The sequence below is a fragment of the Stenella coeruleoalba genome, assembly GCF_951394435.1.
Source record: "Stenella coeruleoalba genome assembly, chromosome: 8".
Classification (NCBI taxonomy): domain Eukaryota; kingdom Metazoa; phylum Chordata; class Mammalia; order Artiodactyla; family Delphinidae; genus Stenella; species Stenella coeruleoalba.
The window spans coordinates 5,712,236-5,725,779 of NC_137154.1; the positions used below are offsets into that span (position 1 = coordinate 5,712,236).

At 58.8% G+C, this 13,544-nt stretch overlaps 1 protein-coding gene across 2 annotated transcripts; it reads right to left on the reverse strand.

The window, feature by feature from the left end:
- Positions 1-710: 710 nt before the first annotated feature.
- Positions 711-8,004, reverse strand: RHOD (ras homolog family member D; the record flags this gene model as incomplete). Of its 2 annotated transcripts, none has more annotated exons than XM_079929670.1 (5): positions 711-1,313; positions 1,864-1,973; positions 3,857-3,966; positions 4,715-4,802; positions 7,873-8,004. In XM_079929670.1, the coding sequence occupies 5 exons, from the start codon at positions 8,002-8,004 to the stop codon at positions 1,151-1,153; spliced, it is 603 nt and encodes a 200-aa protein (XP_079785796.1). In that variant the 3' UTR covers positions 711-1,150. The 2 variants fall into 2 exon arrangements, with proteins under 2 accessions (XP_079785796.1, XP_079785795.1); XM_079929669.1 differs by having other exon boundaries at positions 1,839-1,973.
- Positions 8,005-13,544: the final 5,540 nt, after the last annotated feature.

The window sequence follows — 13,544 nt, forward strand, 5'->3', positions numbered from 1 at the left end:
CAGTGGGTAAGACTCTGCGCTCCCAATGCAGGGGGCCCGGGTTCGATCCCTGGTCGGGAAACTGGATCCCGCACGCATGCCGCTACTAAGAAGTCCACATCCTGCAACGAAGACCCCACATGCCGCAACTAAGACCCGGCACAGCCTAAATAAATAAATAAATAAATATTTTTTTTAAAAAAAGACTGCAACATCGACCTCCAGCCTGCCCGACAGGTTTCAGACTTGCCAGCCTCCACAATCGCAGGGACCAATTCCTTAAAATCTCTCTCTGTATATATAGAGCCTATTGGCTCTATTTTCCTGCAGAACCCTGACTATCCATTTTATCAGTCATATTACATACATCTATAGAATATTGTCTATTGTATTTATCATAAATAAAAGTGACACCTGTGAACCTTTTGTGAGCACTTACTGTGTGCCAGGCACCTGCTACGTTCTTCGCAGGTGTCTCATGATGCTCTTACTCATCCCAAAGCTCCATGAGGTCATCTGTGATTGGTCCCATTTCACAGACGAGAGGCCCAGAGAATTCCAGTAACTTGCCCAGGGTTCTAAAGTGATAAAGCCGGATTTGGATCCAAGGTAGTTACACTGGGTCCAGTGCCTACGTGGGGTGTGCTCTTATCCACCATGGAACGTGTGTGTAAAGGCATTTCGAAACAAGAGGCGTGACGCAACTGAAAAGTGATGTCATTTTAGTGTTACAGTTACCACTGGGATGGGCAGGGCGAAGGGGGACGGGGCAGGGTGTGAGTTCTGGCTGGAGGGTCCTAGCACCACCGGGTCCTGAAGGTGCAGGCCCGAGAACACCCACGAGGTGGCGCCAGGCTGCACAGGCCGCTCCAGGATGTGTAGTCCAGGGCTGGGAGCTGGGAGTGATTCCAGGGGTCTCCAGGCCTAGCCCTCCACAGGGCTGGTGAGCCCGGGAACCCCCTTCCTCAGGCTTCAGAGGGGTTTCTCTCCAGTCCAGGGATACCAGCGCCAGAGTCAGGGGCCCGGCCTCGGTGGTGCCCATCTGTTTGGGGTACAGTTCGGTGGTCACAGCCTGGGGACTGGGTCCAGCCCAGCCAACTGGCCAGGTCAGCGCCCAGCTCCTTCCTGGGCCGCTGGTGTGGTCAGGGAAGGAGCGCCCCAGCCCATCAAGTCACCACACAACAGCTCTGGGTAATCCGCCTCCAGAAGTTGCGACGGCGGCTGCTGAGGGCCACCTTGGCCGCCTCCTGGAAGATGGTGTGGACGTTCTCCTGGAGCAGAGCCGAGCACTCGAGGTAGGCCACGGCGCCCACGGCCCGTGCCATCTCCTGGCCCTAACAGGGAGAGCGGACGGGGCCGCCGTCAGGTGGGTGCCGCTGGGGCCTCACGTCCAGCCAACCCCCAGCCCCCTTGGCCATCCTAGGTGCGTCTTCCTAGGACACCCACAGCTCCTGTCCCCTGGCCTGACCAAGCCCATCGATGGCTTCATCGGGTTTCCTGCCTCAGTTCCCGGCTGGGTCTCTGCCTCTCGAGGCATCAACGAATTAACTTCCCGGCCTGACCCAGGCATGCTGCAGAGAGGGGCCTGTGGACTGGAGACCTGGGGGTCCCCCCCGGCTGTGAGGCGCGTAGGCAGGATCTGATGTGCACCGCACTCACTCACTCTCCATCCCACAGCTGGAAACTTCCAAGCCCGGCAGTTCTTGACCATGACTGCCTCCAAATCAACCCCTACCCTGACCCACACCCTGCGGGTGCCAGACGTCTGGTGCTGCTGAGAGGCTGGGCCGGAACAGCATTACCCCAGGGGTTTCCTCTCCTGGCACCCCGACCCCCGTGCCCTGGGCTGGGTTTCCTACCCTGTGGTAGGTCACAGGTTCCAACCTATTTTTCTGCAGCTTCTTCACCAGCAACTTGTCCTTGCGCAGGTCAGTCTTGCAGGCCACTACGATGATGGGCACCTCCTTGCAGAAGTGATTCACCTCCGGGTACCACTGTGGGGAGGGAGGTGGGGAGGGGGGGTGTGTGAGCCATCAAGGGAGTGGGCCGCTCTCCTGCCCTCCAGGTAACTCCCACAACAATAATCAGCAAAGCCAGTTTAGGGAGAACTACTCTGTGCCAGGCTAAGACTTTACATGTAATGAACACATTAACCCCCCAAGTCCCTATGAAGCAAGTTCTATTATCAATCCCATTGTACCGATGCACTAACTGAGGCTCAGGGACGTTATATAACTTGCCCTTGGTCACACAACTGGAAGTGGCAGAATTTGAACCCAGGGGGTGGCACCCAGAGCCCGGTTCCCACCTGCTCTAGAATCCTACCTCTGCAAGGTAAGGGGTCCCATGACCGTCTCCCCAACAGGGTAAAATATATAAAGAAATCAGTGAGGCTTTAAAATTAAAGCATCTCACAACATGGTTGCAGCAGCTGTTGCCTGTTGGAGGGGGCACTCCTGTCCCGTGTCAGCTGCTCTTCGGAATGCGAGCCTCCAGGGCCTGGTTATTTCAGTCTGGACTATAACCTGGGAGCCTGGAATCCAGGCTTTAGATCTCCAGCAGCGCACGCCTGCTCAGTTTCAGGAAAAATTGACATCAAACCGTCTGGCTTCTGGAGCCAGATGGGGCCGGTGTGCGGTCCCAGCAAGTCCTCCCCTCCACAGAACTGCCCTTGAAAAGGGTCTCCTCCCCGACTCCACTTTGCTAAACGCAACAGGGAATCCTCAGACCTCATCCTACCTGAGCCCTGACATCAGCGATCACTCCCTCCTCTGAAACCTGGTCTGCGCTTCATCCCAGGGCCGCGCTCTCCTGGTTGACCCCAGGTCTCCAGGTGACAGCCCCCCTCTCCCCCACGCCCAGTCCACAGCTCTTCCCCACCAGCAACTCCTAAATGGATCTGCCCAGCCCTGCCCCCTCCCGGGAACTGCAGCCTCAGACTTCTGCCTGCCTGCCTGACCCTCCACTGGGACGCCCAACGGGCCTCCATCGCCCACCTCCCTGCCCCCAGCTTGCTCCTTCTCATCTTGGGAAATGGCAAGTTCACCTTCCAGGTGCTCTGGTCAAATGTCTCTCTCCCACCCATGTCCAATCCATCTGCAAATGCTGACGGTTCGGTTCTGCCTTCTGAACAGATCTGCTGGCCTCTCACCACCGCCTCTGCTGGCACCCCGGTCCCAGCCACCACTTGCCTGGTCCTTGGTGCCTACAACAGTACCTGGCACACAGTAAGTTCTCGATAAATGCTGCCATCATCGTTGTGGTTACGGTTACTAATGCTGTCACTGGCTGTGTTCTGAGGAACCCTGGAGCACGCCGTTCACACGCGCATGGAGGCCCTGGCAGCAGTGGGGGCGGGGCTGTGGCTGCTGGGTAGGAGCAGAGGAACTCAAGGGACCGTTTCCCTGACACCTGTGTGCAGCCTCGGGAACCTCTGAGATAACTGGGGGACATCCTGGGAGGCTGCTGGGAGCCAGCAGTCACACTGATGGAGGCTGAGGGCTGCTGGAAACTGATGGCTCGTGTGACCTTGGGCAGGCCCAGGCTGGGGAGATGCGGGGGCCTCTGGGTCGCCCAGAATCTTCAGGCAGGGTCACGGTAGAAAGAGCCACAGCGTTCTGAGTCTGCAGTATGGGGCAGACAAGGAGCACTGGACCGGGAGTCAGAGGGCCAGTCCAGACCCTGCCACCAAATCCCTGGGGGACCCTGACTAAGTCTCTCTAGGCCTCAGTTTCCCCATATTTATGCCAAAGGCACTGGACCCGATGCCATCCAGGGCCTGCCGAGCTCTGACAGTCTGCTGGGTCAAGGGTAGGGGTGGAGCAGAGCGGCCCGGCTATGGGGCTGTGCCTGTCTGCCCCCCACCCGCTGTACCCACCCGGTTAGAGATGTTGTCAAAGCTGTGTGGGCTGGTGACGTCAAAGCAGAGGAGCAGGACGCTGGCATCAGGGTAGAACAGGGGCCGCAGGCGGTCGTAGTCGACTTGCCCTGGGTAGAATAGGGGTGGTCACTCCCTCCAGATCTCCTGCCCATTGTCAGCACCTCCCCAGCATCAGGGAGGTCACCCCAACCAAGACTAGGGGCGGGTGTCGATGGGGATGGTCTGGATCAGGGCCTAGACCTGTGCCTCAGGATCCAACACGTGAACGTCCCCCTCGGGGCTGTGTTCCCCTGGCTGGCCTGTGGGACGTGCCACTGCTGAGAGAGCCCTGTTCTGGAAGGAGTGGGGGATGTCTGAGGCCATCACTCAGAAGCCTGCTTTGCCCTGGACTTGGGGCGGGGATGGGGGATGAGAAGAAAGAGGCAGGCGGGACCTGGGCAAAGATATCACAGCCCAACCAAGGTAAGGGGGCTGCTGGGATTCCCAGAGCTTAGCTTTGAGTTCTGATGTAGATTTGACTCTGAACCCTCTTATGGGCTAGGTCAGGAGGCTAGAGGGCAGAGGTCACGTTCAAACAGACCTTACAGAAGCTAAAGCCAGGGTGGACCGCTCAGGAGGCCAGGAACGGTCCATCCCTTGAGAGCTAAGAGCTCCGATTCACCTCCAGGACATGGTGGGCTGCTCTGGGCTGGGGAAGCAGCAGACACAGATGCCGAAGCGAGGAGGGTTCAGGCTCCCGGGGGCCCTAATCCTGGCCAACACCTGTTCCCTGGAGACTGGTTGGCCTCCCTGGTTCGGAAGGAAGGTCGTGGGTCCCTTCCTCCCACTCTGTCCCTCCCCCAGCCTGGCACCCACCTGCTGTGTCCCAGATTTGGAGGTGCACGGGTTTGCCCTTCACGTGCAGATTCACGGTGAGCTGCTCGAATACCGTGGGGGTGTAGCTCTGAGGAAGAAGGGGTCAAGGGGGCAGCTGAGAAGGCGGCATCTGAAGCCGGTGGTCACAGTGCCCAGGCCAGAGCCCAGGAGTGCCCGCGGCACTGCCGCTCTTTGGAGTAGCTTGGAGCAGAGTGGAGTAGTTTCTGGGGGGGAGTCGGCTGGTGGGTGGAGGCCTAGAGCTGCCACTCTGTAGCTGTGCACCCTCCCAAGGCACTGAGCCTCCCTGGCCTCCTCTGCGCCTAAAAAGTGGGTCTATTAAGGCCCCCAGCGCAGCACGTTGCTGAAAGGATTCAAGGAGGCGCTTCATGCGGAGCCCTGAGCACAGGGCCTGGTAGAAAATAAGCACTGTACACATGCCGGGACTGTTATTTTTATCTCTGTCCTCGTCCAGACTGTCCCATTTCTGAGCCTTCCTTCCTGCCGTCCCCTCCTCCTGGAATGACATTAACCTATGTTTGTTCATTCACTCACTTACTCATTCATTCATTCATGAGCACCCTCTCTGGATCCGATTCTGGACACCCGGGAGCAACTAACAAAGACTCATTGCCTGCCCTGAGGAGCTCCTAGCTTTTGGGGGCCCCTCCTTTGCCTCTCAACCTTTCACAATCCAACCAGAATGCCCCTGTTTCTGTCTCTCTTACCTGCCCTGCCTGGCCCCAGGGGGAGGTCACCCAGGCCAGAGGCCCCTCCGCCCCAGGCCTGCTGAGCCTGAGCTCACCCCGTCTCCACAAAGGCTGGATGAATGGAAGCAGGATGGGTTTTTACACAAGCGCAGGAATAAAGACGGGGAGCTTTTAAGGACGGGGTCTGAGCAACAGGGGAGAAGGTTTTCAAAACCCTGCCACGACACAAGCCCTTTGCACCAAGGGGCGTGCTGGACCGCCTGCATCTTGGGTGCCCAGGCCTTGCTCCCTTGCTCAGGGCTGGGTGGGGGGACCACAGACGGGAGGACACTGTGGGGCCCTGTGCCCTGAGGCAAGACTCTTCTCTCTGGCCTCAGTTTTCCCATCTGTAAAATGAAGGCCTTGCCAGCTCTCAAACCTTGTGTTTCTTTTAAATGAAGAGGTCTCTTGGGAATTCCCTGGCGGTCCAGTGGTTAGGACCCTGTGCTTTCTGTGCCGGGGCCTGGGTTCGAAACCTGGTCGGGGAACTAAGATCCCGCAAGCCGGGCGGTGCCCAGATAAATAAATAAATGAATAGATAAATAAATAAATAAATAAATGGAGAGGTGTCTCTTGTGCCTGGAGGCAGACGGGTCCCAGGAAATCAGGGTCCCCAAACAGGAGAGGAACCTAGACAAGGCAGGTCCAGCCCTTTGGTGACAGGCATGTTCTTCTCCCTTTCCCTTCAGAGTGTCCTTCACCATGCACTGTCTGGACTTCCCTGGTGGTGGAGTGGTTAAGAATCCGCCTGCCAATGCAGGGGACACAGGTTCGAGCCCTGGTCCAGGAAAATCCCACATGCCACGGAGCAACTAAGCCCGTGCGCCACAACTGCCGAGCCTGCGCTCTAGAGCCCGCGAGCCACAACTATTGCAGCCCGTGCGCCTAGAGCCCGTGCTCCGCAACAAGAGAAGCCACCGCCAGGAGAAGCCCGCGCACCACAACAAAGAGTAGCCCCCACTCGCTGCAACTAGAGAAAGCCTGCGTGCAGCAACAAAGACCCAACGCAGCCAAAAAAATAATTAATTAATTAATTTTTTTTAAATTGTGAAAAACACACTGTCCATCAACTGTGAGATGCCCATTTCCGCACTGTAACCTCTCTGCAATTGGGATGGGTCTCACTCTCAAGGCCATCTCAGAGCCCAGGACAGTGGTGGTGAGCGACCACCCCTCCCAGCACTGCTTCTGGGCCCCGGCTGGCCTAGCCTCTCTGTGGCACTCTGTGGTGCTCCCCACACTGCCATAATTGTTGGGTTCTAACAGGCAGCCTCTGGGGGCCTGGAAACACATCCCTCCCCCCAGCTAAAAAAAATGTGACTGGCCAAAGGATGTGACATCAGCTCCAAAAACCACAAAGCAAGAGTCGGCTCGATGCTGCCACAGTGGAAAGAAAGGCTGACTCTGGGTTAGCAGGCCCGGCTGCTCCTGCCTCCCGCATCCAACCCCCCAGTGCTGTACCACCCCAGGGCTTTGGCGGGGGCTGGGATCAGCAGGCAGGGGGACGTGATGCTGGAAGCAGACCCACGCATGGACTCCCAGGGGAACTGGGCTGAGTGGGGCACGGTGGGTGGGTGTGTCCAGCCCGTCCTGGTACCAGTGAGTCCGCTTGGACAGGCAGTAGGCATGTCAGTGAAGGAGTGACAGTCCACATGCTCAGGCGTCAAGGACATGCCAGGTACTCGGGGCCGTCTCTCAGCCTTACCTTCCACCTCACCACCACCCTCGGGTCTCTCCACCCGGCGAGGTCGAGGGAGGGGTCGGAGGCTCACAGAGGCTGAGCAAAGCACTGAGGGCCCCGGAGTTTGTTGGAGACTGAGGTGCTAACCCAGCTGTCTGAGCGGCTGGTGTGCTCTTACTCTCCAAGGCTGAGCCCACGGGACATCCACTGTAGGGGCAAGAGCTGGGGGAAGACACGATGTCTCCCAAGAAAAACGCTGGCCGCTTTTCAGTGAGTCCTTCCTGTTGCAGCTCAGAGCTGAGCCCCTGACCTGTATGAACTCTCTCATCACTGCGACCCTGGGAGGTGGGCACCACGGTTATTCCTATTAAGCAGTTAAGGAAACAGGCACAGAGAGGGTAAGCGGCTTGCCCCAGGGCGCACAGCTGTAAGTCGCAAAGCCGTGATTCGAAGCCAAGGCTGTCCGTCCCACTTAGCCAGGCTGTGCCGCCAAGTGCTCTCTTTGGACCCGCTATGTTCCCCAGGCTGCCTAAGTCATTCCCCGGGACACCTCTCCCGGGTAGGTGGCATTCTTGGCACTTGACAGGCGATGTCACTCCCGCGGGCAAAGTGAGAACTGCCTTCGACCCCACGCTCTGCGGGGAGGCAGAACGGGCGCACTTCCCTCCCGGGGTGGGGAAGGATGCACCCAGGCCGCGGCGCCCCGTTGAGCCCGAGGGGCCGGCACTCACCTCGGGGAAGGCGCCCTCGGCGAAGACCATCAACAGCGACGTCTTCCCGCAGCCGCCGTCGCCCACCAGGACCACCTTGACGGACCGCGCGCCGGGCGGCGCCTCCTCGCCTGAGGCCTGGGCCACCTTCATCGCGGGGCAGCGGAGGGAGGGCCAGGCGCAGCGGAGCGGCGGCCTCGGGGCCGGCGGGGCAGGAATGTGGAAGGGGCGGGGCGGGGCGGGGCGGGGCGAGGAAGTGCGGGCGGCGGCTGGCGGCTCAGGTGAGGGGCCGGGCGGATTCCGTGGCCTGGCGCCGGCTGGGCCCTGCCCCTCGCGTCCCAGGTCCCAGGCGGCCCGAGGAAGACACACCTCTGTGTGGGGCGCTAGGTCACAGGAGTGGGCACCGAGACTCGGCCTCCGTCCTCAGGAGCGCACCCTGGTCTGATGGGGAGCAGACACGTAGCTGGGCAGTGATGGCGTGGACGGGGAAAGAGGAGCGTCCTGGCCCCCTTCCCCGGGAGAAGGGAGGTGGGGGTCAGCCCTGCTGGCCCACTAGCTTGCTGGGGACAGGGACTGGGTACCTGGTGCCCAGCCTAGGCGGGGCACCCAGCAGGAGCTGGTGACTTTTGATGGATGAATGAATGAGTGAATGAATGAATGTGCCTTTCCCCAGGGCTCTGGAGAAGCCCTCCACACCACGGCCTCCCTACGGGTGTTTCAGGGCGGGTGGGAAGGGGGTGATCTTGCAGGCCTTTATGCGTTAGTCACTGGCACTGCCAGCTGGGCCTACCCTCCCCCAGCCAGCACCAGGAAGTCTCACTACAGGCGGGTCTCACCTCTGCCTCGGTCATGGTCTGGAGAAAGCGATGGAACCTTCCATCTGTCAAGCGCTTAGAGTAGGGTCTGGTACGTGGTTGGTGATGCCATGTGTGAGTGATTCTTATAATTTAACCAACACTGATGGCCCCCTGTGCCCACGGACCTGGGGACCCTGAACCGTTGAAGTCAAAGTCTCCCACGGCCTAGAATGGGAGACAGGCAGGACATCACTGTGATAAGAGCTACAACGGTGGGGGGGACAGGCAGCGGACGGGAGTCAGGAAGAGGGGCTCCTCACCGGGGTTGGGGGTGGTCAGGAAACCCTTCTGAGAAAAGGGGCCAGAGTCTGCAGGAAAAAGTGAGACACAGTTAGATAGTGGAAGGGTAAAGTGTTCCAAACGGAGGCAACAGCACGTGCAAGGTATGGAGGCAAGGGGGGGGGGGGATCCTTTGCTGGGGGTTGGGGGGCGTGGTGTGGTTCTTCCCTGTGATGATGGTGAGGCTGGTTTGGGGAGTTGGTGCAGGGGGTGAGGCTGAGGGTTAATTAGGGCCTGGAGAGTGAAGCACTTTGGACGCCAGGAATAAAGACAGAATTGAACTGGAAACTCACTGTCACCTGACCTCCCACCCCTGTTAGTAGACAGAGTCAAAACATGTATTTAAAAAATGGGCACAAGGGCCCCCAGATCTTGGACTGTTTTCACTGAAGCTCAGACAAACAGAGGGCAGAAGTTTTGGGGTTTCACACCCTTCCCCACACAGGTCATGACATCATTCCTCATGGAGTTCCAAGCCAGGCAGGTGAAAAACCACCCTCAGCCCCCTTTAAACCTCACTGTGGCCCAAAGAGGCAGCCAGGGCAAGAGTCACGGCCCCTCCTGCACAGAGGCAGAGCCCAGACCCCTGACTCCCATTCCAGGCTCACCCAGGGCCACAGTCAGCAGGCTGAATGAAGCCTCACCTGGATGGAGGGAGTGCCCCAGGACATCCCCAACCTTTAGGCCCCTTCCTCCCCAAAACCACCAAAGGGCTGGACAGTGACCTGGCACCAGGCTGGGTGTGTAGCCACTGATCAGGACTCCCCGCCCCAAGGAGTGGTGGGGAGGGACCCCATCCCCCAGCGATCAGCTGTCAGCCTCGTCATCCCCTAGTCTCTCCACTACTGCTGTCATCAGGCTTTGGGTGGCAAGGCTGGGAGGCAGGTGGGGTCAGACAAGGGGTGGAGGGAGCTGAGAGTCAGACAGAGGCTTTTGGCCTTGGTTGCTATGGGGATAATCACTCTAATGACACTCCTGATATGCGTCATGCTTTAGAGTTTCACTGAACATTTCCTAATAGTAACAGCGCCCATTAATGGATTGCCAACCGAGTGGAGGCACTGTCCCCTCGCAGGTGGGAAGTGTTAGCCCTGGTTTACAGATGGGACACTTGAGGCCCAGGGAGGTTTAAGCTCTTGTCTAAGATCCAAGAGGCTAGCAGGAGGCAGAGCTCTGAGTTTGAACCCAGGTCTGGTGACAAAGCTGGGCTGTCTCCCAACATCACACCTCATGTGCATTATTTCATTTAGTGCTCAGACCGTGAGCTGGGCAGGGTGGGTGATCGGGAGCTGAGGCTCAGAGAAAGGCATTGGCTTGTGGCAGGCCAGCACGACCCAGAGCCAGGATTTCAACCCAGGTCTCCTGATGTTAAACCCAGCCTCACTCCCACTCTGCGTTCCTGATTCTGTGAGAGGGAGATTAGTCACTGGGCTGGGGAAATCTGCCTTGGTTGGCAGGGAATTTCTCCAAATCTCAGACATTGCCAGGCCCTGGACGGCACCGTTTTCCTGGAGTTTATTTTGGAGTGGGGAGGCGGCCCAAGTCACAGTCTGCCTGGTCAGGGTACTGTTAACTGTCTTACTGTTTTCTGTGGCTGCTGGTCACTACCGGCTTGCGGGTGACTCATCCCCTTGAGGCCCCACCAGTCCCGGGTCCAGAGTCCTTCAGCACCCTGCTCAGCGGGTCACTGCCCTGCAGACCCCAGGCCCTCGGCCTGAGGTGGAATCCCCTCCTTCAGATGCAGGTGGCCAGGCAGGATCTTCCAGTCCCCAGCCAAGTCTTGAGCACCTCCAGGGCAGGGGCCAAGCCCCACCCATCTCTGTATCCCAGACAGGAGTGCCTGCCCCAGGCTGGCATCCAGCTGTGGCTCAGGATGTTATGTCCAGTTCACTGGCTGGACAAGGAAAAGGAAGGAAAAGGAAGGAGCAAGGGTAAGAGAAAGGAAGGAAGATGGACTGCTTCAAAAGCATTTACAAACTGAAGAAACAAGGGAACAACAGTTGCATGGATGAGTGAATTCAGCGAATGACCTGAGTGTCGGGTCAGTAGACAGGTGACCACCCTCCGGCCTCCATCTGCTCCAAGGCCCCCCTGGCCTTGGCCCCTCTGCCCCATTTTCTGACCTCCCACCCCCATTCTCCCTGAGGCCGGAATCCCCTGCTGTCGGGGCCGGATCTCTGCTGCCCCCGTGTGGCCGCTCTGCTCCCTGCACCGTCATCACCCGGGGCTGCCGGCTCTGCTTCGGGTTCCTGGCTTGGGGTGTGGAGTGTTTATGGATGGTTGAAGGAGTGGAGGGACATGGAGGCACCCTGGAGTTGGTGCCAGAGGGGGTGGAACTTCATAGGCCCAGTCCTGCCCCTTGGGATGCCTTGGAAGGGGACACAGACTCTTTGCTCCCGACGCCTCCTGGGATGTCCCCTCCCCTCCCTTTCATCCCAAACACCAGATCCCAGAGCTCCAGAACTCCTCCACCCAAAGCCTTGACCTCACGTTTACTGAGCACCCACTGTGTGCCAGTCAGTTGGCATGTGGCATTTAATTCCATCCTGTGAAGTATGTATAATTCTTATCCTCCTCTGACAAATGAGGAAACTGAGGCACAAAGGGGCTAGATAATTTGCCCAAGATCCCACGGCTGATAAGTGGGGGTGTGGGTGCTTTTAGAGGCCTTCTTGACTAATACGCTCATTCTCCAGATGGGGAAACAGGCTCTTGAAGGGAAGGAATTGTCACACAGCAAGTAAGCAGCAGACCCAGCCTATGGCAGGTGGAACACAGAAGGGCTTCTTCTCCCAAGTTCCCCTCCGTCTGGCCTCTCCAGACCAACCCAACTCTGGCTGCCATTTAACTGGAGCTCAGGGCTGGGGCCGCAGGCCACCTGTCCCTGCCTCGCCATTACTGACCCTTCTGGGTGGGATGGGAAGGTTGATAACGGGGTGGGAGGGGGTGGAGAGTGAGGGAGCCCCGTGGCCCAGTCTGAGTGTTCCTTTAGTTGTTTGGTCTGTCCCTTCAGGTGTCTGCAGGCAGAGACAAGGCAGGAGGGAGGAAGTGAAGCTTCGAGCTGCTGTGGCTCACCCTGCTCCTCCCACACGCAGGCGTGGACCGCCACTGCCGCTGTCAGAACAGGGACCGCCATACCTGTCCTCTTGGGTGGGACTTGGCTATCCTGAGGGCTCCCAGACAGAGGGGGCTTGGGACCCTCGAAGCAGGCCCACGGGCCTGGGGCTGGAGGAGCGGGGAGAAGAGTGGGGTGGCAGGGGAGGAAGAGGCAGGAAGAGATGGGAGTACAGTGGTTTGGGCCCTGCTAAAGGCGGCTGGGATGCTCCTCATTGACCAAGAGCAGCACTCGCTGATGTCCCTCGTCATCACTTCAAAGCGACTTAGAGCAGCCCCCCCTCCCTGCCTCCCTCCCTCCCTCTGACCTCTCCTGTCCAGGGCCTCACTGCCAGCAGGACCAGGACCTTCGGCCTCACCCAGGACATGAAGCTTCCCCAGCTCAGCCCCACCTGGCCTTTCCAGCCCCAGCTGGCTGCGTGGCTCCCCAGACACCCGTGGCACCTTTGCATAGGCAGTTTCCCTGCCTTGAGGCTGCTCTCCCTTCTCCACCTGCACAGCCCTCGCCACCCAGCGAGGCTGGTGCCTCCCTCTCCTCCAGGAAGCCTTCCCTGGTTTCCACCCTTCCTGGGCTCCTGTAAGGCCTGTCTCATTGGTTACCTCTGTCTGCCGGGCTCTGCAGGGGGTGGGGGTGGTGTTCCACAGAAGCTCTTCCTTCAGGCCCTGTGGTGGGCAGGCCTCCTGAGAATTTCTACCCAGATTCTCCTCCTTCCATGCTTGCTGTGATCTTCCAGGGGAGGGGAGGGGAAAACCAGAGCAGCCTGGGATCCAGAGGGGCTTCTCTGCTGCCCCTCGGCCCCACTGTCGAGAAGCTGGGGAAGGCGGCATTATGGTCTAGTAGTTAAGTCATGAGCTCAGGAGCTAGACAGCTTGAGCTCAAATCACAGCTCTGAGATGCTCTGGCTGTGTGATCTTGGGCTAGTTACCTAGCCTCTCTGAGTTTCAGTTTCTACATCTGCAAAAAAGGAGCCAACAACAGACCTACCTCTAAGTCTGCAGGGTTGCAGGCCAGGCAGCAGTACTCACTGAACTCACATGGCCCGTCTCCCCTCCAAGCCTTTCCCCGGGCTCCCTTCTCCCCATCCTCCCCAACTTTAGCAAAGTTGATGCATTGGCCAACTTTTTGTCCACTCCTGCCCGTTTCTACATGCTGTTCCCACAACCAGGAAGGCTGTTTTGGTCTTACCCCCCTTTTCTGGCCTTATCCCTCTCGCCCTGAAGACAGCGCAGCACCACCACTGGGCGGCCTTCCTTGATATTCCCTTCTGCATTCTCCCTGCCAGCCTGGCTCGGGGCCGCTTCTCGGAGCTTCCCCAGCAGCCTCGTGGCACTGGTCCTTGTGACGGTCTCCCCAGCCAGACAGAACCCTCCTGCTCCTCCGGGCGCCCAGCAGCAGGGGAACGCGTGCTCACAGCAACCCGCACCGAGGCCCGGGGCCCTGAT